The sequence below is a fragment of the Vicia villosa genome, linkage group LG4 (assembly GCF_029867415.1).
Source record: "Vicia villosa cultivar HV-30 ecotype Madison, WI linkage group LG4, Vvil1.0, whole genome shotgun sequence".
Classification (NCBI taxonomy): Eukaryota; Viridiplantae; Streptophyta; class Magnoliopsida; order Fabales; family Fabaceae; genus Vicia; species Vicia villosa.
The window spans coordinates 57,695,943-57,721,145 of NC_081183.1; the positions used below are offsets into that span (position 1 = coordinate 57,695,943).

At 38.1% G+C, this 25,203-nt stretch overlaps 1 protein-coding gene and 1 long non-coding RNA gene across 2 annotated transcripts; both read right to left on the reverse strand.

The window, feature by feature from the left end:
• Positions 1 to 3,748: 3,748 nt before the first annotated feature.
• LOC131597247 (uncharacterized) lies at positions 3,749 to 5,405 on the reverse strand. The gene is made up of 2 exons (XM_058869954.1): positions 4,536 to 5,405; positions 3,749 to 3,877 (listed from the first exon to the last, which is right to left on the reverse strand). Exons 1-2 carry the CDS (start codon positions 5,403 to 5,405, stop codon positions 3,749 to 3,751), a joined length of 999 nt encoding a protein of 332 aa, XP_058725937.1.
• Positions 5,406 to 15,084: 9,679 nt separating this feature from the next.
• LOC131599181 (uncharacterized) lies at positions 15,085 to 17,033 on the reverse strand. The gene is made up of 2 exons (XR_009282617.1): positions 16,895 to 17,033; positions 15,085 to 15,581 (listed from the first exon to the last, which is right to left on the reverse strand). It is a non-coding gene; the product is annotated as an uncharacterized LOC131599181 (long non-coding RNA).
• Between the last annotated feature and the right edge of the window lie 8,170 nt (positions 17,034 to 25,203).

The window sequence follows — 25,203 nt, forward strand, 5'->3', positions numbered from 1 at the left end:
GCAGGCTACGCTGACTGACAAAAGGAACGTTAGAAGCTATTAAAGGCAACGTCAGTAGACACAGCGTGAACAAGGCTCGAGGTAGTTGACAAAAGCGTGAAACATTAAATGCAATGCTGTACGGAATACGCAAAGCATTAAATGCTCCCAACGGTCATCTTCTCAAGTGCCTATAAATATGAAGTTCTGATGAGAAGCAAGGTTAGCAAATTTTTGAACAAACTTATTCTGAAAGACTTGCTGAAACGCTGTTCAACTCAAAGCTCAGAAACTTCATCTTCATCAAAGCTCACTACATTGCTGCTGTAATATATTAATGAGATTAAGCTTAAACATTAAGAGAAATATTACTGTTGTGATTATAGCTTTTCAGAAGCATTGTAAAACTCTTATTTGATTACATTAATTTGTAAGTAACTAGAGTGATCAAGTGTTGATCAGGATACTCTAGGAAGTCTTAGCTTGTGTCTAAGCAGTTGTAATTAGAGTGATCACGTGGTGGTCAGGATACTCTAAGAAAGTCTTAGCTTGTGTCTAAGCATTTTTTTCCTGGAGTGATCAGGTTGTGATCAGGATACTCTGGAAGACTTAGTCGTGGGCTAAGTAGAAAACCATTGTAATCTGTTGCGATTAGTGGATTAAATCCTCAGGTGAGGTAAATCACTCCGTGGGGGTGGACTGGAGTAGTTTAGTTAACAACGAACCAGGATAAAAATAACTGTGCAAATTGTTTTTATCATTCAAGTTTTTAGACTACACTTATTCAAACCCCCCCTTTCTAAGTGTTTTTCTATCCTTCATTAATGTTTTCAGGCTCATATGGATAAATCGGAATAGATTAGTGCAAAACTCGGAGTTTCGAAGGAATTTCAAAAAGCATGTTTCAGGAGGCCTGACACGGGTGGCCGTGTTACCCAACACGGGCCGTGTCAGGAAGAGGGCGCAAGAAGTTGAAAAAAACAGTGGTGCAACATGTTGAAAGTATTTGTGGGTAAATATTTTCGGTATATATCGTATCCATAGAGATTGGTTTAATATTACTGCCGTTCTATAGTTGTTTATTTTGAGTTAGAAAAATAGTTGGGTTTGTTTGTTTATTCTCAAATTGCATCTAACAGAATAATAATTGACTGATAAAAAGCTTAAAGATGGTTAACAAAGGTAAACGAATATGTTGAGTTCTAGGGTTCATCAACCTATTCCTATACAATTTATTAATTAATCCTTATTCGAACAATCATTTGAAATATTATCTTCACTTATCCTCAAATATGATTCCATGTCTGCAAATCAAATTAGATAAACTTTTACCGGTATGAGATTCGATCTCTCCAAATATCAATATCGATAATAGTAATTAAGAACGATAATTATGAAAACCCAATCACAATTCCATCTCTGCAAATTGGGATTGAATCAATATAGTAACCTAGGGCAAAAGTTAGAATCCTTTCTTTCGATCAAAGACTCCACAATGATTTAAGATAAAAACAAGGTTTCTTATTGATAATAAATTCAAACAATTGTTCATAAGAATCAATCAACGGTATTGTATATTCATAAGTTAACTACTACCTTAAACTCAACAAGAATGATTTAGCTCTCCATAGACATGAAGAACAAACAAGTTTTCATGGATGGATTCATCTTCATCAAGGGAATGTCTTCAATTGATGTTGAATTCTCCGTCGAATGTTGTTTGTTGTTCTGGATTAGGATTGCTCTCTGAATTTCGCTCACAAAAATCTCTCTTCTCAAAGTTATCAAAAGTTCTCGTTTATGAGGATTAGGGCTTGTATTTATAGCCTTTTTCTTTATAACGTCGTCACCGCGGCGCGACACAGGCTGGCGCGGCGCGAACCCAAGACAGAGGGTTTCGCGCGCCTCGCCTCTGCTTTGGCGCGGCTCGCCACTTGCTTTAAATCAATTCTTTGTGATTCCACTTCTTCAGAGCTTCTCCGCTTGCGTGTCCCTTCGTCTTTGCTTCTTTACTTCAATATCTGCACAAATAACAACCAAAGTGACGCAAGTTGTTCTACAATTAACATCGAACCTCGAAAGTTCAATTCTAACTATAAAATCCGTAAAATTCACAAGATCTATTCACTTCTAGCTCAAAAGGTAGTTAATTTAACACATGAGATTACCGTTAATTCACTCCTAACAAACTCTCCCCAACTTAGAGTTTTGTTTGTCCCTAAACAAAATTACTTACCTCAACCAAACATACCAACAATAATGCATAAGTTTTTCAAAAAGGTTTTCCAAGTGGCTCAATTCAGCAACCAAATCGGATACTCCTCGTCTTCTTGCAAACTTAGAACATATACATGAAACGGATTTTGAAAGAAGATTACCTCCAGAAGTTCAAAACACTACACAATTGCAATTGAATCAGCACTAATCACTCTCATCAAAAAGTATGATGAATAATAGAGGGGTTAAACACTCATCCAAACAATTAAATCAACAAAAATCCATATCATACGTTCATCATATTGTTAGCATCAAGTCATGTGGAATCTGAGAATCAGAAGGTCTTTCCAGGGTTGTAGTGTGGTTTAAGATTCAAAGAAAAGAAGACAAACGAGGGTTGGTCCTATTCTAGGGAAGCATTCGAGTCATAACTCCTTTCCTTTTCCTTTATACCTTCAACTTTTTCACCCTGTCTTCTTTTTCATTCGTAGCTCGATGTTTCTCTTTTTATTTTCAACAATTGTTTTCTTTCAAACATTGTTTTTTCTTTTGTTTCTCTTTTTTTTTTCAAGCTACGAATTTCTTTCCTTCTTTGTAAATCACCACTTACATACTTACTCTTCTTTTGATTATGATTCTCCCCAACTTGGAGATCAACCTGTATTTGGATTATATGAATGCTCCCCTACTTTCTATGAAGGTCAAAGAGAAAACACATCACCAAATTTTATGGTTGATGGTCCACAACAAAATTTTTATTGAGATTAAAACTCACCAGGTTTTTCCTTGGTGTATATGATGAAATTTACCTTGACCTCAGGCTCAAAGAATGGTTAGCAAAGGATCTCACTCTCACAGAAGAAAATAAGTTTTAAGATGGAGTCGGCTCAAAGAAACTCTCAGATTCAAACAAATGCCTAAATCACTTCCACAGATTTCCACAAACGATGCGACAGATGGTTTAGCATGATACAAACAAGTTGAAATAATTGATGGTCTCCTGCATATAGTAAACAATGGAAAGCTTTCCTCACAATGGTTAAGGCTAAGCCGATCCAACAGAAATAGTGTATCATAAAGAACTTCTGCCAATTATTTACTAACAACCTATGTTTCATGCACACATTAGGAGTTTGAGTTCGAAAATTCATACCTGACTTGTCACTTATTGAAAAAGAAAGTGAAAACTTAAAAAAAATTTCAAAAAAAAATTTCACTCACTGCCACTTTCACGCATGTTGCTCCATTGTTGGTACTTTGCTTGAGATTTTCATTATGCTGTGGAACTACTTATTCTAAACTGAGGATAACTAACAAAAAATTAAAAAGCAACAATGACAAAAAATAAAAACAGAATGACATATAAAAAAATAAGAAATCATCACGACAGTTATCATAAACAAAACAACTCACTATCCTCCTCTAGTCGCTTCAGGAACTCATCTGGTCAAGCACCTGCATCTCCCCCCCAAAAGAAGAGGGTTGGCTCCGGCTAACCACAGTACGCAAGGCAACTGAGGTCAGGTTAGAGGAAAAAAAATTTGCTTTCGCATCACCGCGTCGCGCGCAGATCTTCCGCGACGCGCGAAAGCTTCTGCCAACGTGTCGCGCCTCGGTATGAGGTCTCGCGGCGCGGTGCTGCATTTTTCTTAGGTTTCTGTTCCTGCTCAATCAAACCGGTCTGATGATACATAAAACTAAAATTAAAAACGAGAAAACAATAAAAACTTACTGCGTTGGATTGCCTCCCAACAAGCGCTTTGTTTAACGTCGTTTGAGCTCGACGGTCAACACTTTCAAGGAACTAAAAATGGTGCATGTTGCTCCACTCCCCCGAAGTAATCTTTCAACCGTTTTCCATTAACAGTCCAACTCTCATTTGTCTTAGGATTCTCTACCACAATGGCTCCATAATTGCATACCTCTTTTACCACAAATGGTCCCGACCATTTTGACTTCTCTTTATTCGGAAATAACTTGAGTCTTGATTTGCACAAGAGCACCATTTTTCAAACTTGAATTTCTTTGTGGCTGATGTTTCTATCATGAGATGCTTTCATTTTGTCTTTCTGAACTTGATTTTCAGCATCTTTGAGTTCTCCTTCGGTGGCATCGATTTGGAAAATATCCTTCTTGTTCTTAGGATGCTTCTTGGCTTCGAAAAGATTAAACTTTACCTCTTCATCTTGCACCCTTACTTTCATGATCCCCGCATCCATATCAATCATCATTCGGGTGGTTTTCATGAATGGTCTTCCAAGGATTAAGGGTACCTCATGATCTTCTTCCATGTCAACTACCACAAAATCCACCGGGAAAAAGAATTTGTCTACTTTTACTAGCAAATCTTGAACCACTCCATATGGTGAGGTGATAGACTTGTCGGCTAATTGCAATGTCATCCTAGTCGGCTTCGTCACAATATTCCCTAATTTCTTGACAATGGATAAAGGGATTAAGTTGATGCTAGACCCCAGATCAATCAACCCGTCACCAGTGAAGTTACCTCCAATATTTAATGGCAAAGTAACTCGTCCCGGATCGGCTTCCTTTCTTGGAGTAGTTCTTTGGATTACGGCACTGCATTGGGCATCAAGCAACACTGTCTCCTCATCTGTGTGCTTCTTTTTCTTTGTGATTATCTTCTTCATGAATTTAGCATACTTGGGCATTTGCTCCAACGCTTCGGCAAATGGAATATTTATACGAAGTTGTTTAAAGATGTCCATAAACCTTGCATGTTGCCTAGCATTATCTTTCTTTGATGGTGCATGTGGATATGGGAGGTGTTGACTCGGTATCACCTTGCTTGCCATCTTGTCACATGCTTTCTTCCTTTTAGATTGATCTCTTTTTTTCACTTCTTTATTCACCTCAGTTACAACAATTTCATCTTCCTCATCTTCCGCTCCACGATTATCATCTTCCTTCTCAACATCCTTGTTTTCAACTTCCTCATCGAGCACTTTTGCACTCTTTATTGAAGTAACATTGCAAGTTTCTACACAAGTCGTAGGGTTTTGAAAAGTTGGGATTTGACTTACGTTTTGCTCGGTTAAGAATTGGGTAAGTTGGACATCTCGCGTTTCCCGGTTTTGTTGAATGGACAAAGAGAGTTGCATGAATTGATTCATGGTTTCCTCTAACTCAGATGGTTCACTTTGATAACCTTGGTTATAATGTGAAAGCCCTTGTTGTTGATTTGTCATTGACATTTGTATGAACTGATTCACGGTCTCTTCCAACTTAGATTGTCCTCCTTGTTGTTGTGGCGACGGTTAAGTGTAAGGTTGAAAGGGTTGTTGCTGATATTCATGGTTAGCCATATGATACTCCATCGTATCTTCCGGTGTGCCCCATCCGCTATCATAAAACTCATTAACTTGAGGTGTGAACTGTGACACACTTTGAAGGAGGTACTCCATTTGTTGGAATAGGATCTCGTTATGAGCATGAATCCCGACATTTATGTTTGGGTCAAACATTCCGACAAACAAAAATCTACAAAACTAGCAAACAAGTGAAATAACAAGAAAAAAAAATACTAAAATTAAAAGAAATAAAAACTAAAATTAAAAGATTATTGCAATAACAAAATCTAAAATAAAGGAACTAAACTAAAAATCTAAAATTAAGGAACTAAACAAAAAAAAAATCTAAAATTAAGTAAATAAACAAAAAAAAAAATCTAAAATTAAGTAAATAACTCAAAATAATACGACTATTGCAATGCGTGCAATATTGACACCAATCCCCGGCAACGGCGCCAATTTGTTGAAAGTATTTGTGGGTAAATATTTTCGGTATATATCGTATCCACAGAGATTGGTTTAATATTACTGCCTTTCTATAGTTGTTTATTTTGAGTTAGAAAAATAGTTGGGTTTGTTTGTTTATTCTCAAATTGCATCTAACAGAATAATAATTGACTGATAAAAAGCTTAAAGATGGTTAACAAAGGTAAACGGATATGTTGAGTTCTAGGGTTCATCAACCTATTCCTATACAATTTATTAATTAATCCTTATTCGAACAATCATTTGAAATATTATCTTCACTTATCCTCAAATATGATTCCATGTCTGCAAATCAAATTAGATAAACTTTTACCGGTATGAGATTCGATCTCTCCAAATATCAATATCGATAATAGTAATTAAGAACGATAATTATGAAAACCCAATCACAATTCCATCTCTGCAAATTGGGATTGAATCAATATAGTAACCTAGGGCAAAAGTTAGAATCCTTTCTTTCGATCAAAGACTCCACAATGATTTAAGATAAAAACAAGGTTTCTTATTGATAATAAATTCAAACAATTGTTCATAAGAATCAATCAACGGTATTGTATATCATAAGTTAACTACTACCTTAAACTCAACAAGAATGATTTAGCTCTCCATAGACATGAAGAACAAACAAGTTTTCATGGATGGATTCATCTTCATCAAGGGAATGTCTTCAATTGATGTTGAATTCTCCGTCGGATGTTGTTTGCTGTTCTGGATTAGGATTGCTCTCTGAATTTCGCTCACAAAAATCTCTCTTCTCAAAGTTATCAAAAGTTCTCGTTTATGAGGATTAGGGCTTGTATTTATAGTCTTTTTCTTTATAACGTCGTCACCGCGGCGCGACACGGGCTGACGCGGCGCGAACCCAAGACAGAGGGTTTCGCGCGCCTCGCCTCTGCTTTGGCGCGGCTCGCCACTTGCTTTAAATCAATTCTTTGTGATTCCACTTCTTCAGAGCTTCTCCGCTTGCGTGTCCCTTCGCCTTTGCTTCTTTACTTCAATATCTGCACAAATAACAACCAAAGTGATGCAAGTTGTTCTACAATTAACATCGAACCTCGAAAGTTCAATTATAACTATAAAATCCGTAAAATTCACAAGATCTATTCACTTCTAGCTCAAAAGGTAGTTAATTTAACACATGAAAATACCATTAATTCACTCCTAACACAACACGGGTGCCCATGTTGCAAGTCCTGAAGCCAAAAAAATAAAAGAAAGATACCAGGGGACCAACACGGGTGCCCGTGTTGCTCAACACGGCCCGTGTTGGGTTTGACGCTGATTTCAGTGATTTTTGTGATTTCGTTCAGTGGTTTGCCTGCAAGGGTGTTTTTGGGATTTCCAACCAACTTAACTGAGTCTGCACTATTTAGGAGGGTTTTCAAGATGAATTAGGGATCTTTTTTTGGCCACATGAAGAATTGGAGGATTGAGAGGAGTAGCTTATGCAATTGGAGAAGAACAGAGAACTCTCATGAGCGGGAGCCATTGAAGATCAAAGTTCATCATCTCTATTGTAATGTTTTTATTTGATATCTCTGTAATTTCTTTGGATGAGTAGCTAAACCCCCCAATGCTAGGGGGTGTCCCTGATTAACATTTGTGATGATTTTGAATTTCGAATTTCAATAACATATTTCTCTTTCACATTCAATTTAATGGTATAAGGTTTTTAACGCTTTCCTCGTCGGACCAACTGGATTGATTTATGACTGACAATTAGGATTGACCTCCATTGTTAGGGTTTTTATACCATTATTTAAGTACAAGCCTACACTCACCAAGGAGTTTTCGATTCATGGCAAACATCATAAGTGAACAAATACAAAAGCACAAGTGAATGACTCAAGGAAAACAAGTGTTTGGCTATCTAAGACACTTTAGGTCGACCTACCACATGCCTAGGCCAGCCTGTAAAGCTTCAGTTACTCAGCATATGGTTTTGCATCAGTTAGGTCGACCCAGCTAATCATTAGGTCGACTCAAACTAAAGCAAACAAAAGTAATTCACTTCTGTCCTATTTAGGTCTACTCACCCACGCCCCTAGGTCGACCTAAACTGAAGAAAAATCCCAAGAACATGTTTCAACTGATCTTAGGTCGACCCAAAGCCCCAACAGGTCGACCCAACTGGCAACAATCATAACTTGGTTAAATCTACTACATTTAGGTCGACCTAATCAATGAAGTAGGTCAACCTATCTCCTAAAAAATTGCCAAATTGTGTGTTTGCTCTGCATCAACGTACCAGCACCTATATATATCTTTTTCTGTTACTTATTCATTTTCAACACCAACAACTGAAAGATACACAAAGGCTTGTCATCTTCGTTCTTCTTCTCAACTCCAACACAATTACACACAATCATTTTTGCGTTGAGAGTTTGCGATCAAGATCGATAACGTCCATGGAACGGAATTGAGGATTCCCAGTGGGTGAAGATTTGTGGGGTTTTTGGTGAATAAAATCTGGGGATTTTATCCTCCAAGATTGGTGAATTTTGGGGGTCTTTATCAAGAGACTTCATCAAAGATTCAGCAGAGTGTGAAGATTGAAGAATAAGGGTTCGAGCAATTCAAAACACTGCAGAAAGGGAATCAAAGTGAAGCTCTTGGAAGACACTTGTTCTGGATCAAGATTAAGGGGAAGAAGATTCAAAGGATCAACATATTCGGTTTATCGTTATCGCTTTGTTATCTTCTTTGTATAAACTGTTTTCAATCATAATGAAAGACATCCCAATTCCCGTTTGGAATTGGGGGCAGATGTAGTCGTAGCGAGGACGATCGACGAACTGCCTGAACAAATATCGTGTTCTTATCGCTTTTATCTTTTCGTTTACGTTTTGCTTATTTCTGGTCATAATTGCAAATTGATCAAAGCTTCAAGTGTTAAACTTGTGTGATAAGATTCTCCATAAACACCACAAGTCACCACACCTTGAATCATAATCAATTTGGACATTATCACCAAGTGTTTGATATATTGCTTCAACTGTTATCAAGTCATTGCAAACAAAGTTAATCAAGCAAGTAGTTAAACGATATATATTAGCTTAACCAATTGATTCTCTAAGCGGTCTTTCATCGTTAATCCTTAATTGTTTTGTGGTTTAATCACATATCCGATTCTTTCAATAGTGGTTCGGAATAGACGCGAGTCGATCCCGAAACGCTTTCGCCTAAGTTTAAGATAAATCTGAAAAATTCTGAGGCATCTATTCACCCCCCTCTCTAGATCCTTAAGCCTAGCGTCTAACACATTATACTATAGTAGATATCCCCTAGGACTAGGGATACCCTATAGTAACCGGAATATTCTTGATAATAATAATAATGCTTGAATTCATCACTAATATCAAAGGACTTTGGGATTAGGATTGAATGTTTAAAGGTTTGCCCACTAAGGACTTAGGAGCAAACACTCTTAAGAACTTGTAATTGATAAGTTGAATTTTGTTATGAAACAAGGGTTCAGAACTGTTACATGTTAATGCACACACCTACCCTGGCAGATTACTCATATTTGGCCAAATACATCTTTTATTTTATTTGCAATTATAATTTCCAAACCAAAAACCCCAAGGCTTTTTGTTTAATTGAATTCCTACTAACTCTATAATATCACGTAGTCCTTGAGATCGACATTCGGGGAATTTCCCTATTATTACTACAGAGGCAAAATAGTACACTTGCTATTTTACCGATCAAGTTTTTGGCGCCGTTGTCGGGGACTGCCAAAGATTATAGAGTTTTTAGATTTATTTCAATTAGAATTTTGTTGCTCTGCGACTAAAATTTTATTTTCTGCATTTTTTTTCCTAATTCTAATATTTGTCTAATCTGTGTATGCGAGGTAAGGCCTCAGCTGAATTTCTTTTTGACGCAGAAATTGAAAGAACTTTGCACGCAAGGCGCAGACAAGCTCGTTAAGCTAAACTGGAATCTGAGGAAGAAGTGATTACAGTTCATTCTGATTCAGACACCGAAAGTGAAGAAGAGATCATGGGCGAGGTACCACCACTAGAGAGACTTCTCGAAGACTATGGTGCTAGAAACACACCGGGAGGAAGACTAACTATTGTCAACCAACCGGTGAATGTTCCTAATTTTCAATTGCATCCAAGCACCATCACTCAGCTCGAAAGAAAGCCTTTCACCGGAAAGGTTAATGAAGATGCAAACAAACACCTACAGAGGTTTCTGACCATGAGTACAACTTTAAAAATCGAAGGTCATACAAAAGAGACCAAGAAGCTGAGAATGTTCCCATTCACCTTGGTAGAAGAAGCAGAAGAGTGGTTTTATTCCCTTCCAGCGGGCAGCATTACATCATGGGAAGAGATGGAAAAAGCTTTCTTAAATGAGTATTTTCCTGCATCTGTATTTATAAGGATGAGGTATGACATCCTGAACTTCAAGCAGAAGGCAGGGTGAACCCTTAGGAGATGCATACAAAAGATTCAAAAGAATTCTAGTAGCATGTCCCACTCACAATATGGACAAGACTGAACAGATGCAAGTATTTGTCAATGGGCTCAGGATGAAAACAAAACAGTTAATTGATACAGCAGCTAGAGGCTCGACAAATTTCACAACAGCCTCAGGCATCATCAAAATCATTGAAGCAATAGCTGCAAATGAGCATTTGGAATTGTACGACAGTTGTGCTAGCAAACCAGAAGGAGTCATTGATCTCAAGCTGGAGACTTCTAAAATTCGGGTTGAAGATGCGATAGCCGCAGAAGTTGAAAAGAAATTGAAGGCTATGAATATAGGTAAATAACAGGTGGCTCAAGTTCAACAAGCTCAACCTGTCAGCTGTGAAATCTGTAATGGCCCACACCAAACGGTGTACTATGTTACTACTCCCAAGCAGATTGAAGAAATCAAATTCCTAAGGCAAAACAACCCGTATTCTAACACCTATAATTCAGGGTGGAAGAATCATCCAAATTTTGCTTGGAAAGATCAACAACAACAAGGTACCCAGAAGGCAGAGTGGGAAGTGGCAATTGAAAGATTAGTTGGGCAGTGTTCTCAGTTCCAAGAAGAAACAAGAAACAACCACAGAAACACCTCGGCCTCAATTAAAAATCTGGAAGTTTAAGTGGGATAGATAGCACAACATCTCACTCTACAGGCACAAGGTACCCTTCCGAGCTCAACTGTGAAAAATCCGAAAGACCAAGAGAAGATTAATGCAGTTACAACAAGGAGTAAAAAGTTGTCAGACTCGAACCAAGAGAGAGAGAGGAAACAGATGACCCCATGGTAATAGAGGTGGATCTGGAAATAAGAGAGAATCCAAAAGAGCCAGAAGTTGTGGTACCACCGGTTAAACCATGTGAAGAAAAAAAATAAGAAAGACGCTGAACCGGTGATAAAACTACCTTTTCCTTCCAGAGGGACAAAGAAGGGTTCAAGAGAGAAAGACTTTGAGAAGTTTAATGCATTGTTCAAAATGTTAGAGGTAAATTTACCCTTCTTTGAAGCACTTGAGCACATGCCATTGTATAAGAAGTTTATGAAGGAGGTGTTGGCGAAAAAGAGATCACTAGGAGGAGAACCAAAAATTGCAAATGAGAAGTGTGGTATAGTCTCGTCAGCAAGAAAGATTCCAATCAAGAGGAAAGACCCTGGAGCGGTGGCGATACCGTGCACTATCAAGAATATAACATTTAAAAAGGTACTGATCGATTTTGGGTCCAGTGTGAGTTTAATGCCACTATCTATTTTCAAAAAGCTTGAATTGGGAGGTATTAGTGAAAGTAAGACAAAGTTACGGTTCGCTGATCACACCGTTAAGAAATCTTATGGGGTGGCTGAAGATGTATTAGTGGAGGTTGATAAGTTTGTATTCCCTGTTGACTTCCACACCATGGACATTCCGGAAGATGAAGAAACTCCTATCCTTCTTGGGATACCCTTTTTGTTGACAGGCCGCTGCAATTTTGACATTGAAAAAGGGACACTAACACTGAAATCATTTGACGAAGAAGTAACTTTGAAGATGTTAGGAGTCAAGAGACATAGGGCGGTTGTAAATGATCAAACTTCTGATAGTATGACAGAAAGTGAGGAAAAGAGCAAAAAGTCTAAATAGCTCCAAGAAAAAGTGTCAAGCATAGCCTCTTGGGTGGAACCAACTCATATAGCCATCAAAAGCCCTAAGAAGGCTAAGGAAGTCAAGAAGAAGGTGGAAAAGAAAGAGCAAGGTGAGAAGAAGAATGTGGGAAGTGAGTTGAAAATAAAAGTTGTCCATGCTTTTCATCTTCATGAGTTCGTGGTTGCGGACGTGACAAGCAACAAGGTGTGGAAAAGGAAATACCCTCCATAATAAAGGGTAATGGAGCGTCGAGCCATGCGACGTTAAACGAAGTGCTTCGTGGGAGGCAACCCACGGTTTTAATAATTAATTTCTCTGTTTGTTTATTTTATTTTCAGGAAATAAAAGAGGACATCTCTAGTGAAAGCTCGGAAGTGATCATTGGAGTGCAATACCTCTGTGAGTCACCTCTCTCGAACTCGTTCTGAAACATTGAGGCCAATGTTTAGTTCAAGTTTGGGGGAGGCTTTTCTCTTTGCATTTTATATTTTTATGTTATTGGTATGATGTGAAACCATAAAGTGAATTCTGCCCAAATTTTGACCGAAATTTTAATTTTTGTTGAAGAGTTTTGATCTTAAAAAGCGATCGGGAATAGTATATAGAGATGAAGCGAGGATTGTTTGAGGACAAAAAGTTCGGAATAATGTGACAAGAAGAGGTTTGTTTAAACACCCTTGGTTCCCTAAAAGAAATACGAGTCTAACGTGTAGATTTGCACCATAGTACTTGTCTCCTGAGAAGTATTTCTCGAGTAGTTTATTGATACAGTCTGGCATAATTCAGATTCACTTGCATGATGACTGGTTGAGAAAAAAAAGAGATAGAAAGTTGGCACCAAATGATGAAAAGGCGGTAAAAGGCAATCGGCTCGCTAAGTTGGGTAACCCTCACCCAGTTATTCAGCCCAAAGGAGATTGATCCCCAAACGTTGTCCAAAAGGACAATATATAACTGCAAAGTTTGAAAATTTCATCGGTAATTAAAAGTAGCAAATGCTGCTAGTTTGGTGCCAGGAAAAGAAAATAAGAAGCCTTGATTCGTCTCATGCAGGTGATAATTATTATAAGAAATGCAGTGCCTTAATATGATTGTCCGAATGAAAGAGGAGGAAAATTAGAAAGAGACTTAAGTGCAAAGCATAGTTGGAGAGGTATCCGAAACGGGAGCTTGAGGTTTAATGTTGTAACAGAAACTCGTCGCGTCATGTGAATGCCAAACCAACTGTTTCTTGATCAATACAAACGGATATCTCACGTATGATCACCGGTGTGCCTGGAAGGTCATTAACTTTTGTAATTGTCGTTTGAGGTCAAGCAACGGTTTAAGTTTGGGGGAGTTTGATCAGTGGTTTTCACACATATATTTACCATTGTTTTTAAGTATCTTTAAGTTATATTATTTAGTGTTTTATGTTATTATTCATCATTTTATGCTTTGGTTGTATGTTTTAATATTTTTAGGCTCATATGGATAAATCGGAATAAATCAGTGCAAAACTCGGAGTTTCGAAGGAATTTCAAAAAGCATGTTTCAGGAGGCCTGACGCGGGTGGCCGTGTCAGGAAGAGGGCACAAGAAGTTGAAAAAAACAGTGGTGCGACACGGGTTCCTGTGTTGCTCAACACGACCCGTGTTGCAAGTCCTGAAGCCAAAAAAATAAAAGAAAGATACCAGGGGACCAACACGGGTGCCCGTGTTGCTCAACACGGCCCGTGTTGGGTTTGACGCTGATTTCAGTGATTTTTGTGATTTCGTTCAGTGGTTTGCCTGCAAGGGTGTTTTTGGGATTTCCAACCAACTTAACTGAGTCTGCACTATTTAGGAGGGTTTTCAAGATGAATTAGGGATCTTTTTTTGGCCACACGAAGAATGGGAGGATTGAGAGGAGAAGCTTATGCAATTGGAGAAGAACAGAGAACTCTCATGAGCGGAAGCCATTGAAGATCAAAGCTCATCATCTCTATTGTAATGTCTTTATTTGATATCTTTGTAATTTCTTTGGATGATATGAGTACCTAAACCCCCCAATGCTAGGGGGTGTCCATGATTAACATTTGTGATGATTTTGAATTCTGAATTTCAATAACATATTTCTCTTTCACATTCAATTTAATGGTATAAGGTTTTTAACGCTTTCCTCGTTGGACCAACTGGATTGATTTATGACTGACAATTAGGATTGACCTCCATTGTTAGGGTTGTTATACCATTATACTATAGTAGATATCACCTAGGACTAGGGATACCCTATAGTAACCAGAATATTCTTGATAATAATAATAATGCTTGAATTAATCACTAATATCAAAGGACTTTGGGATTAGGATTGAATGTTTAAAGGTTTGCCCCCTAAGGACTTAGGAGCAAATACCCTTAAGAACTGGTAATTGATAAGTTGAATTTTGTTATGAAACAAGGTGTCATACCCCAAATTTGTCCTACCCTTTTACTTTCATCTTGCTTAGGCTTTTCATTCATGTGCATATCTCCATTAGGACATTAACATGACTCATGCATTCATTAACCAATAACTTCGCATTGGATCAAGGATCTTGAAAGCTAGGGTTTATATATGGTCGTCCATTGTGGACCTCATTCTCCTAAAGCTACAAGGTTTTCCCCTATGAAGATTCGTCAAGGGAAAGAGGACTATGGTTTTTTATACATGGTGTCTGAATTTGTAAATTTCACTGAGGATCAGGAGATTTCATGCTAAGTGTTCTCCTATGCTTCAAGTATTGTCTTCGTCCAAAGGACTCCTCAGAACATTCCTTTTGTGATCATTAAGTCAAGGGTTTATGGTTTGAATTGCCAAAAGTGTGAGCATGTTTAGAAGATTCCTTTTGTTCAAGGTTACAAGGCATTTGGTTTGACTACTTGAATCATAAAGAGACTACACAAAAGGGTCAACATACATGGCAAATTCAAATGGCCATTCAATTCATACATTACTAGAAGCTATTACAAAAAAAGTGGAAAAGAAGAGAATAAGAGTTACATTCATGTGAAAGAAAAGAACTTCATTACAATATTCATCCATTACCCCATATCCGTGTTTAATACATATTCGATACATCCATACCGTTACATAGAAAACTATACAACAAATTGAATTAGTAAAGAAAAACGGGGACCATTTTGATATCCATTCATCACATTACATCACTGTATCATTACAACTTACATTTCAACACCCCTGTATCATTACATGAAGAACATCCATTTTGTAAAACAAGACACCAACTACACTAAGCTTATTTTCCCTAACATTCAAGCTTTTTGGTCATCGTGTATGTTGCTTTCAAACCTTTGCAAATTCTCATGCCAAACCGTTTTCACCATTTGTCCCTTCTAGACTTATCTTCTTCTAATCTCCAAGAGTTCATCACCTATAAAAGGGGTTGCTTCCATCATGGATGAATCACCGTGCTGCTACATATTCAATAGCAGCCCAGCACTATTCATTACCACCAGCCCCTGCATAAAACATACATGTGCACATTCAAATCACAACAGTTCAGCACCAATACTAAACAAAAAACACATCAGCAGTAATAGTTCCAATCTAGCATTCATCCAAAAACCTGCATAACACCAATACATAAATCAGTCCCTGTACTACACTTAAAAAGAAACCATAAGCCATACCATTCAATTTCAACTTTGGTTCACCATAAGATACATTCAAGTTAAGTGCATACAATACAATACACATTCAAGATAAAATTCAACACTCCCTAACATCTAACTCCATCCATCATCGAAACACTTTCCTAAACCAATTGTCAAACTATTCCAAAGTTACTAACAGTAGTAGAAAATGGATTTCTAACAGAACCTAAATCCCAAACCGAAATTCATTCATACTTCACAAAAACAAGAACCTGCACTTAACCATTCAATACACATCCCACTTCATGACTTAACTGCTAACTTATCCTAACATTTCAAAGCCCAATTTGATTCTGCAGTAGAAAATTAGTGTATCAGGAAAAACCAAATTCTAAACTACAAGTCATTGAGTTCACATCACATTTATGACAGGGACTTGACAATTCTATCTAGCCTTAACCAATAGCATATAACAGAAAACAGTTTAGTTAGCTAACTGTAACTAACTTTTCTCATCTCACAATGTAACTAACCATAACTTAACTAACAATAACCAACTTCTAACAACAAAAACAGAATTCATTTCACCATATAACTAACCTAACTAATATAACACATTCATAGCTCACATAATAGAAAAAAAACTAACTCCTAACTGATTCAATCCGCACCACTCAATCTCTAACAAACTTCACCAATCCAATGGCTCACATCTCTCCTCTCTAACTAATTAGCTTCCCTCTCCTTTATATAAACAGAACATCATCTCTAATCTCAGATTTACACGCTTCATTCATCACACTCACCTTTCACTCTTCATCACTCTCTCACATATCCACTCATCCTCATCAAACCCACGCCATTTTCACCTCTCAACTCCTCTCACCTCAACCTTCATCACTTCCAATCCTCATCAATCTTCACCAACCTTCAACTGCCTCACACACACCACACGCTCATTCTCCATTGTTGAGCAGAACTTCAACCTCTGAAGCCTTGCTACAATAGAGCTGAACCTCAACCACCATCATCTCAACACTCTCAGTTCACATTCTCATCTCACCGCAACAACATCACAAGGCGACATAAATTCAAAGAAAAAAGAAGAATTCGAGAAGAAGTGAAGAAGAGAATCATAGAAAGGGCTTCGAAGATCAAAGTGGCGGTGAAGGCGTTACCTGGATTTATAGCAAGGTCGTTTCGCGGCGGCGAAGGCGGTGGTGTTTCCGCCGGAAATCGCAAGCAAGGAGGGAGATATGAGGGTAAGAGAGGGAGGAAGGAACGTGAAGAGTCACAATTTTGACTCTGAGCCCTAACTATGTCCAAAACGCACCGTTTCTTTTTCTTTAATTTTTAATATTCGTTTTACTTTCTGATAATTGAGAACAAAACTCCATGAGCCACTGAATTTCTATCCACGCTCCAACATGGCCCATCATACCACCATTTTTGGTATAGAGAAATTGAGCAACAAAAAAACAACAACTCTGTTGGGCCAAAACTCTGGGTCTTGCGCCTATTCCTGACTGCACACTCCTTTTTATTTTTCGCCCCCTGACTAAAATTTGTAGATTTAGGTTCATTTTCACAATAGTTTTTTTTAGAATTTTTAGTCGATATAAAAAACAATAAAACCATTAAAATTTGTTAGATTTTTAGGTTAATTTTGACATTTAAGTTCTTTTATAAAAACCCATAAAAATAGTAGTTTTAGTTTAATTTCGCATTAATGCTTGAATTGTTTTTTTGCGTTATTTCCATGTTATTTTTGTATGATTCTTTTATGATTTTATTGCTTGTATTTTTGGCCTTATTTTAGGCCTATCTTGTTAATACCATTTTAATGCTCCTTTTAGAATTTAGTCACCATGTTAACATTAGATTTAGAACAATCATAGCTTAGACTAGAATTTAGAATTAGTTCTCTTCTTTCATTCCTTTTTCCTTTCAACTTTAAAATACTTAATAAACAGAAGACGCGAATCACACGTTACTAATAGTGAGAGAGAAATGAGTGGGATTTATTCCCTAATCTGTTTCTTAATCACTTAGTGGGAGAGAAATGAGTGGGATTCATTCCCTAATCTGTTTCTCGATCACTATATAATGGTAGAGAGATGAGTGGGATCATTCTCTAATATGTTTCTCTACCATTATACACTTTTATGTGATTCAAATCGCAAACAAATTCCCCTTAAAAACACTCAACCAAAAACACTTAAAACACCTAATAATGGTCCAAAACTAAATCAAAGTAGAGAAAGTGGTGAGTGGCCCGGTATTGGGAACTGTTCATCACTCATCTACCCTAAAACACACAAACCAATCTCTTTTTCTTCTTTCTAAGGGCAATGTTATTTCTGCTCGAACGCATCGTAGGTCGACCCCTTATGCAAGAGCGTGAACGTTAACTCCGCCCAACTAAAAAACACAAAAACAAACAGAAAATCTTGAGCCGAGCTACGGTAACTCTGATTCCTGAAAAGGATACGTAGGCAGCGGGGTAGGGCCCGTGCGAGTACAATTCTTTATTTTCCCTACATTTTGCATTCATTCGCATGTAAACATAGTAGACACCCTTTAGACAGAAACAAACATAGGTGGATACCATCGAGTACGATGGGCGTGAGGGGTGCTAATACCTTCCCCTTGCGTAACCGACTGCTGTACCTAGATTCTCTAGTCGCAAGACCCTGTTCTTATTTTGTGTTAGGTTTCCTGATATTCCTTTCCCTTATGGGATAAATATATTGGTGGCGACTCTGTTCATTTTTCGCGAGCGTGCGACAGCTGGCGACTCTGCTGGGGACGTTAGACCTAATGCGGGTCCGTACTTAGTGAGTCGATCCTAGCCTTTGTTTGTTTTATTTTATTAGGTGTTTATTTGTTTATTTATATGTTTGCATTATTTGTATATATGTTTGCATATCATGTTCATTTCCCGCTTGCATATCATGTTTACTTTCCGCATGCATCTGGACTATATTTTGGGTCCCCGTGGGGGCCACATATTTTCCTGTCTTATTTTGCAGGTTGGATGGGATGTTCTATGAGGTAAAAGGCCCAATACCCAGGCTATGAGTGATACCTTATGAACTAGGAATAGAGTGGCCATGACGGACAGAAGACGTATGTCTGATTGCTCCGATCATGTATCCACGGGCAGAGCTTGGTTGAACGAGGCAATATCGTATGATTGCGCCTACTTTCAATCCTCTGTTGGCTTTTTTGACCTACCCTGGCCTAGATTCACCTGTGAGTGGGGAGGGATATACATAACAGGTACCGTTGGTGACTATTCTGTTCTGTTGGTGACTATTGTTCCTATGACTGTGTGGTACCTATGCCGGACCTTTGATCTTGTGACATCTGACCTTTATCAGTTATTCAGAGGATTGTACAGTGGTTACTAAGATTATATGGACCTTGATCCCATGCTTTTGCATTTCATAACATCATTGCTTCATCCATTTCATTTGTGAGGATCCTAAAGTCTATTTCCAAAAAAAAAAAAAGAAGGAAAAAGAAAAGAAAAGATATTATATACAAAATAAAGCCTTGATTTCAAAAAAGAGATAAAAATAAAATGGAAGTGTATGAAAAGACTTTAGGATCTCTCATAAATGAAACATGCATTCATACTATCATGCATTTCATGGTTCTTTTAGAGACTTATGGGACCCTTTATACTCAGATTTCAAGATCAACAACATATTTGACTTCTCACCGTTATGTGCTTGAAAGTTAACATTAGAACAACTCCGTGGGGTTTTAACTGAGATGAGAACATAAATGGAGACTGACATGAATCAGTGTATGGAGGTTACTCAAGCCTTTAACAAGAAGAATTGAGACAAGTTCCTCAGAGGCCAAATGCAATGTTAATCTCACCTCAAGAGAAGGTCTTATGAATCAGAATGTCTGAAGTAATGTTGAGATTCCTATTCTTGGTAAGGGGAATTCACATCATTGAAGTCTTCAAGTTTTCGAGCATTTAAATTGACAAAAGGTTTCACTTCTTGGAGGAAAGTTGGGAAGCCATAAAAAGGTCGTGACTCCGCTGATTTAGATATTGTTGGTTTGTGCCTGATGTTAAAAACTGCAAGGGTGATTTACTCTCAATCCGAATGGTTTGGATATTGAAGCTAAATTGGCAATCAACTCGTGTACACATGTGGAAGTTGCTTGGGGCTCATGATCAAGGGATAAGCAAGACGTACTCTTATCTTGAGCATTGCATCATTCGCATTGCTCGAATCCCTAAAAGCATTACAAATTCCAAGGTGACTTCGTCAGAATCTTTTTTTCTTGTGGTAATAAAGAGTGTTCTACACAACGCTTCTCATTCTCAAGGTTCTGCTTCACATCCCAGTTTCATTTTTCTCATAATTCTCCTTCTCAGTGGCTTTCGCTTGTTAACAGAGACAAAAAGTATGAGAAAAAAATTGATGTGATTCTATTGCCTTATGCCCATTCACTTCCCTATTCGTCGGAGTTTCAATTGGTTAAGATTCGTGTATTGGTTCTTCTTCACCACAAGTAACTCTCTTGAGTTTAATGATCATACAAGGTTCTTCCATTTATGATGGCGATTACTACTCTAGAAACTATGCTTGGGGCTCCCGATTGAGGGATAAGCAAGACGTACTCTTATCTTGAGCATTGCATCACTCGCATTGCTCGAATCCCTAAAGTAAGGCAAAATTTACAACTCTTGGGTGACTTCGTTGGAGTTTTATTTTGAAGCAATCTGAAGTGTTTGGAAGGAACACATCATGCATAAATTGAAGTCCCTATGAGGTTTCAAAATTGCAGGAAGTATTCAAGAGCAATAAGTCCAGACGAAGTCAAGTCTCCTCAACAATGACATTCATTTAGTTTCTTTACTGCATTCTCATTTGTAATTTTTCCTTTGTTTGTTTAAGCATTGATAGAATGTAAAAACTTGTTAATTTCTGAATGAAAATAAAAATACATTGTTTATGTTTGGCTTGAAGTAATCCATTCGTTTTCATTCATAAAATGTTTTTGGCATTACGATATCAACTTTACTAATCGCTTGCTTAGGCAAAAAGCTGAGGGAGAATGATGAAAGATAAAAATGCAAAATCTCCAATTGTGTGTTTTTGAATAAAACCCTACTGAGGATGTACATGCATTATTTCAAATCCCCAAACACCGGAGATATAAGGGAGATAGACCCTCGTCAACCCCTTTGAGCCTTGAAGTAGGAGTTTCTTTTCTAATCATAAAAAGACCTTTATTTTAACCTTGGGGCAGGGTAGTGTTCATTTAACTTGATCGAGTGTTCAAAACTCACCAAAAGGGTATGCATCTAAGGATACAACAATGGTTATCCTTCAAAAGGTTGAGGAATGTCAAAACCGCAATGATTATCCTTATTCCATCACGAGATCAAGAGATGACGATACCACAATGGAAATCCTTCATCAAATCAAAGGAGTGAGGCAGTCGCAATCACCTCCAACGAATCAAAGATAATGCGAGGTCACACGACTTGTTAAAAAAAATATATGGCAAAAAAAATGGCAAAAAAATAAATAAAAAGAAAAACGATGAAAAAAATGGCAAAACAAGCACGAGAAAAAAAAAGATGATGAAATTACCAAGCAAGAGAACAAAGTCGTGTGATAATGAATCAGAAGAATAAAAGGTGAGCGACCGCCATGTCCGAAAAACCTCATTGATTCCTCAACCATTCCAAATTCTTTGTGAGGGATGAACACTCGTGTCGAGTTAACTGAACATAGGAATGGAGAACATCATGAAGGGGGTGGGTACAAATAATTTTGAGCCTAAAAAATCCTTTGTTTTCTAAAAACCGTGAACCCGGCCAAATTACAACCCTTAAAAGTCCTAATTGAAGTAGGGTTTATTTTGAAAGCACACTCCGATGAGATAACGTTTAACTGACTCCCAATGAAGTATGAATCATATCCATGTTGGTATCGTACGTTTCTTTATCTTTCATATGCAAAAATCGAGGTTGTGTCAACTAGTGATTCAGTCATAAGAGGTCGCAACCTCATTTCATAAAAAGTTTTAAAACTTCAAGACTAACATAGGCTTTGCATTAGAATTATCATTCTTAGAATTAACATTCCTTTGCATACAAAACATCTGCTTAAACATCAAAGAGATCTCCAGATGAGACTCAGTAAAAAGCTTGATCATGTCACAATAATAAGACTTGAGAACTCCATGGAGTAAAAAGCCAACCATTTCAGAGACTGATTATCAAGGGGTATGTTGCCTGAAGACTCCGTTGAGCATGAATGGTTGGCGCTTTATTTATTTGGTTACCTTGAGGGAAAAGGATGAATGTTCTGTCGAGCGTGATTAAGTTGCTTCCATATGTTACTTGAGCATAGTGGAACCTGAGGATTCTAGTAAGACGTACCTAATCAGGGGCAACTGAATCGAGGTTTGACCCCTCAAATGCAGCATATCTGGGGTAATCATGTCGATAAATCTCTTCAAGCTTTGATCAATCTGGGGCGATCACGTCGAGGAATCTCTCTTGTGTTCAACCGATTTGGGGCAGTTACGTCGAGATTCGACAAATCTCTCCAAGGATCCTTTGGGGCAAATGCCTTCGTAGGTCATGAAGCTTGGGGCACAATCTTTTGAGTTATCTTGCCTCTCTCTGAGCGTCGGATTTCTCTTGGAAACTTATTCTCTCCCCAAGCACTGGAGTTTATTTCTCCTGAGAGTTTGTTCCACTCCTCAAGCATAGGAGTTTATTTCTCCCAGGAGCGGTTCTACTTCCCCAACCTGGTCTCCTTATCTGTTTTTCTCATCCCAACATGGTGAACCGAGGGGATCTCATCAAGTTAAAAATCTTCCAAGCAGTGGCACATGGTGAGAAGTCATAAGTTATTCTACGTTCCACAAAGCAACACAAAGAAGGTACATATTGCAAGTCAAGGTCCAATATCTATTGGCATCTCTACATGGTTCTTGACACTAAGGGGATTCTCCCTGGTGTTTACCCCACTAATGCCTTTATTTGGCACTCTGCATATAGTATTCACTGCATATAACATCGCATCCTCAAAAGCGTAGCATATCCATCAAAATGGAGCATTACGCCATAGAAAAATTCAAACATGCATACAAAGCATAAGCCAGATAATACAAATCAGCACTCAATCAAGACGACGATACTTCCCCACATAAAAGGTTGTCCTTACAAACTCTGATTGATATCTGCTACTACATTATAAATCTCCTCAAGCCACGGTGCCGATACCTGGTATCCTCAATCCCCAGAAGAAGTCTTATCCTCTCTCTCCAATGTAGATCGGATGCAATGTCTTTCTTCGTCAGAATCGTTGTCTCCGAGGTCATTTCCCGTATGCTGCGTGCAGATTAGAGTGTGAATGAGGGTGCGCATTCAACCCATCTCATTTCTTCAATCATTTGAATAACCATACTTGGTGTGTGGCAATTCGAACGATTGCCACTCTTGAAGAGTTACACCCCGCCTTTTGGCCTGAGGGAATAATGTAATTCTTATGCTTCATAAGCATCGATATCTCCATAATGTTCCATGGTTACTATCATCTTCTTGTCGAGTCTAGTCGTTACTAGTCTCTTCGTGGCTATTTCCCGTACGCTGCGTGCAAATTAGAGTGTGAATGAGGGTGGGCATTCAACCCATCTCATTTTTCAATCGTTTGAATAACCATACTTGGTGTGTGGCAATTCGAACAATTGCCACTCTTGAAGAGTTACACCCGCCTTTGGCCTGAGGGATTAATGTAAGTCTTATGCTTCGCCAGCATCAATATCTTCGTGATTCTTCAGTGTACTGCTGTCTTTTAGGTCAAGTCTAGTCGCCACTAGTCTCCGTGGTTATTTTCCCTCATGCGGACAAAATTTTCAGGTCCAACCCCCGTGTTGTGAACCCTTTACCTTCCGTCCGGGCAAACCATTTCAAGACCAATTCCCGATCCCCAGTGAGTCCATCTACCAAACTTCTCAAACACTCGTTTGTGTCATTCCCTTTGGTACTCATCTGTATCTTCTTTCGATACTCATCTGTATTGAGTCAAACACTCGTATGTGATTTTCTTTGATGCTCGTCTGTATCTTCTTTCGATACTCGTCTGTATCTTCTTTCGTCGATACTCGTCTGTATTTGAGTCAAACACTCGTCTGTGTTATTCTTTGACGCTCGTCTGTGTCCTCTTTCGATACTCGTCTGTATTGATTTAACACTCGTCTGTGTTATTCTTTGATGCTCGTCTGTATCTTCTTTCGATACTCGTCTGTATCTCCTTTTGTCGATACTCGTCTGTATTTGAGTCAAACACTCGTCTGTGTTATTCTTCGACGCTCGTTTGTATCCTCTTTCGATACTCGTTTGTATTTATTCAACACTCGTCTGTGCTATTCTTTGATGCTCGTCTGTATCTTCTTTCGATACTCGTCTGTATCCGTTCAAACACTCGTCTGTGTTATTATTTGACGCTCGTCTGTGTCCTCCTTCGATACTCGTCTGTGTCGTTCCTTTGATACTCATCTGTATCTTCTTCTGATACTCGTCTGTATTTGTTCAAACACTCGTCTGTGCCATTCCTTTGATGCTCGTCTGTATATTCTTTCGATACTCGTCTGTATTGAGTCAACACTCGTCTGTGTCCTTCCTTCGATACTCGTCTGTATCTTTTCTCGATACTCGTTTGTATTTGTTCAAACACTCGTCTGTGTTATTCTACTCGTCTGTATCTCTCTTAAAACATTCGTCTATGTTACCTTATCTCTCTGTCAAGTCCATATCTTTCAATTACTGTTCCATGTAACAACCAATCTCTTTGAGAACCCTGTATTGGCACCGCTACCACGTTACAAGCTACCCCATTCAAATCCAATTACTCACTGTAAATTTTTCCACCAGAAAAACAAAAACTCTCTTTCCCCAGCAGATATCAAAATGAAAAAAAAGAGAACATTTACACCATCTTCATTTTAGGACAAATTTTTGGCACTTTGATATTTAATCTTCTTCTACCTTGAATGCTCGAAAGGCTAGCGCCAATCTCACCTTCAGGTTTAAGACGATTAAATAGGGGCAGCTGTCATACCCCAAATTTGTCCTACCCTTTTACTTTCATCTGGCTTAGGCTTTTCATTCATGTGCATATCTCCATTAGGACATTAACATGACTCATGCATTCATTAACCAATAACTTCGCATTGGATCAAGGATCTGAAAGCTAGGGTTTATATATGGTCGTCCATTGTGGACCTCATTCTCTTAAAGCTATAAGGTTTTCCCCTATGAAGATTCGTCAAGGGCAAGAGGACTATGGTTTTTTATACATGGTGTCTGAGTTTGTCACTGAGGATCAGGAATTTCATGCTAAGTGTTCTCCTATGCTTCAAGTATTGTCTTCGTCCAAAGGACTCCTCAGGACATTCCTTTTGTGATCATTAAGTCAAGGGTTTATGGTTTGAATTG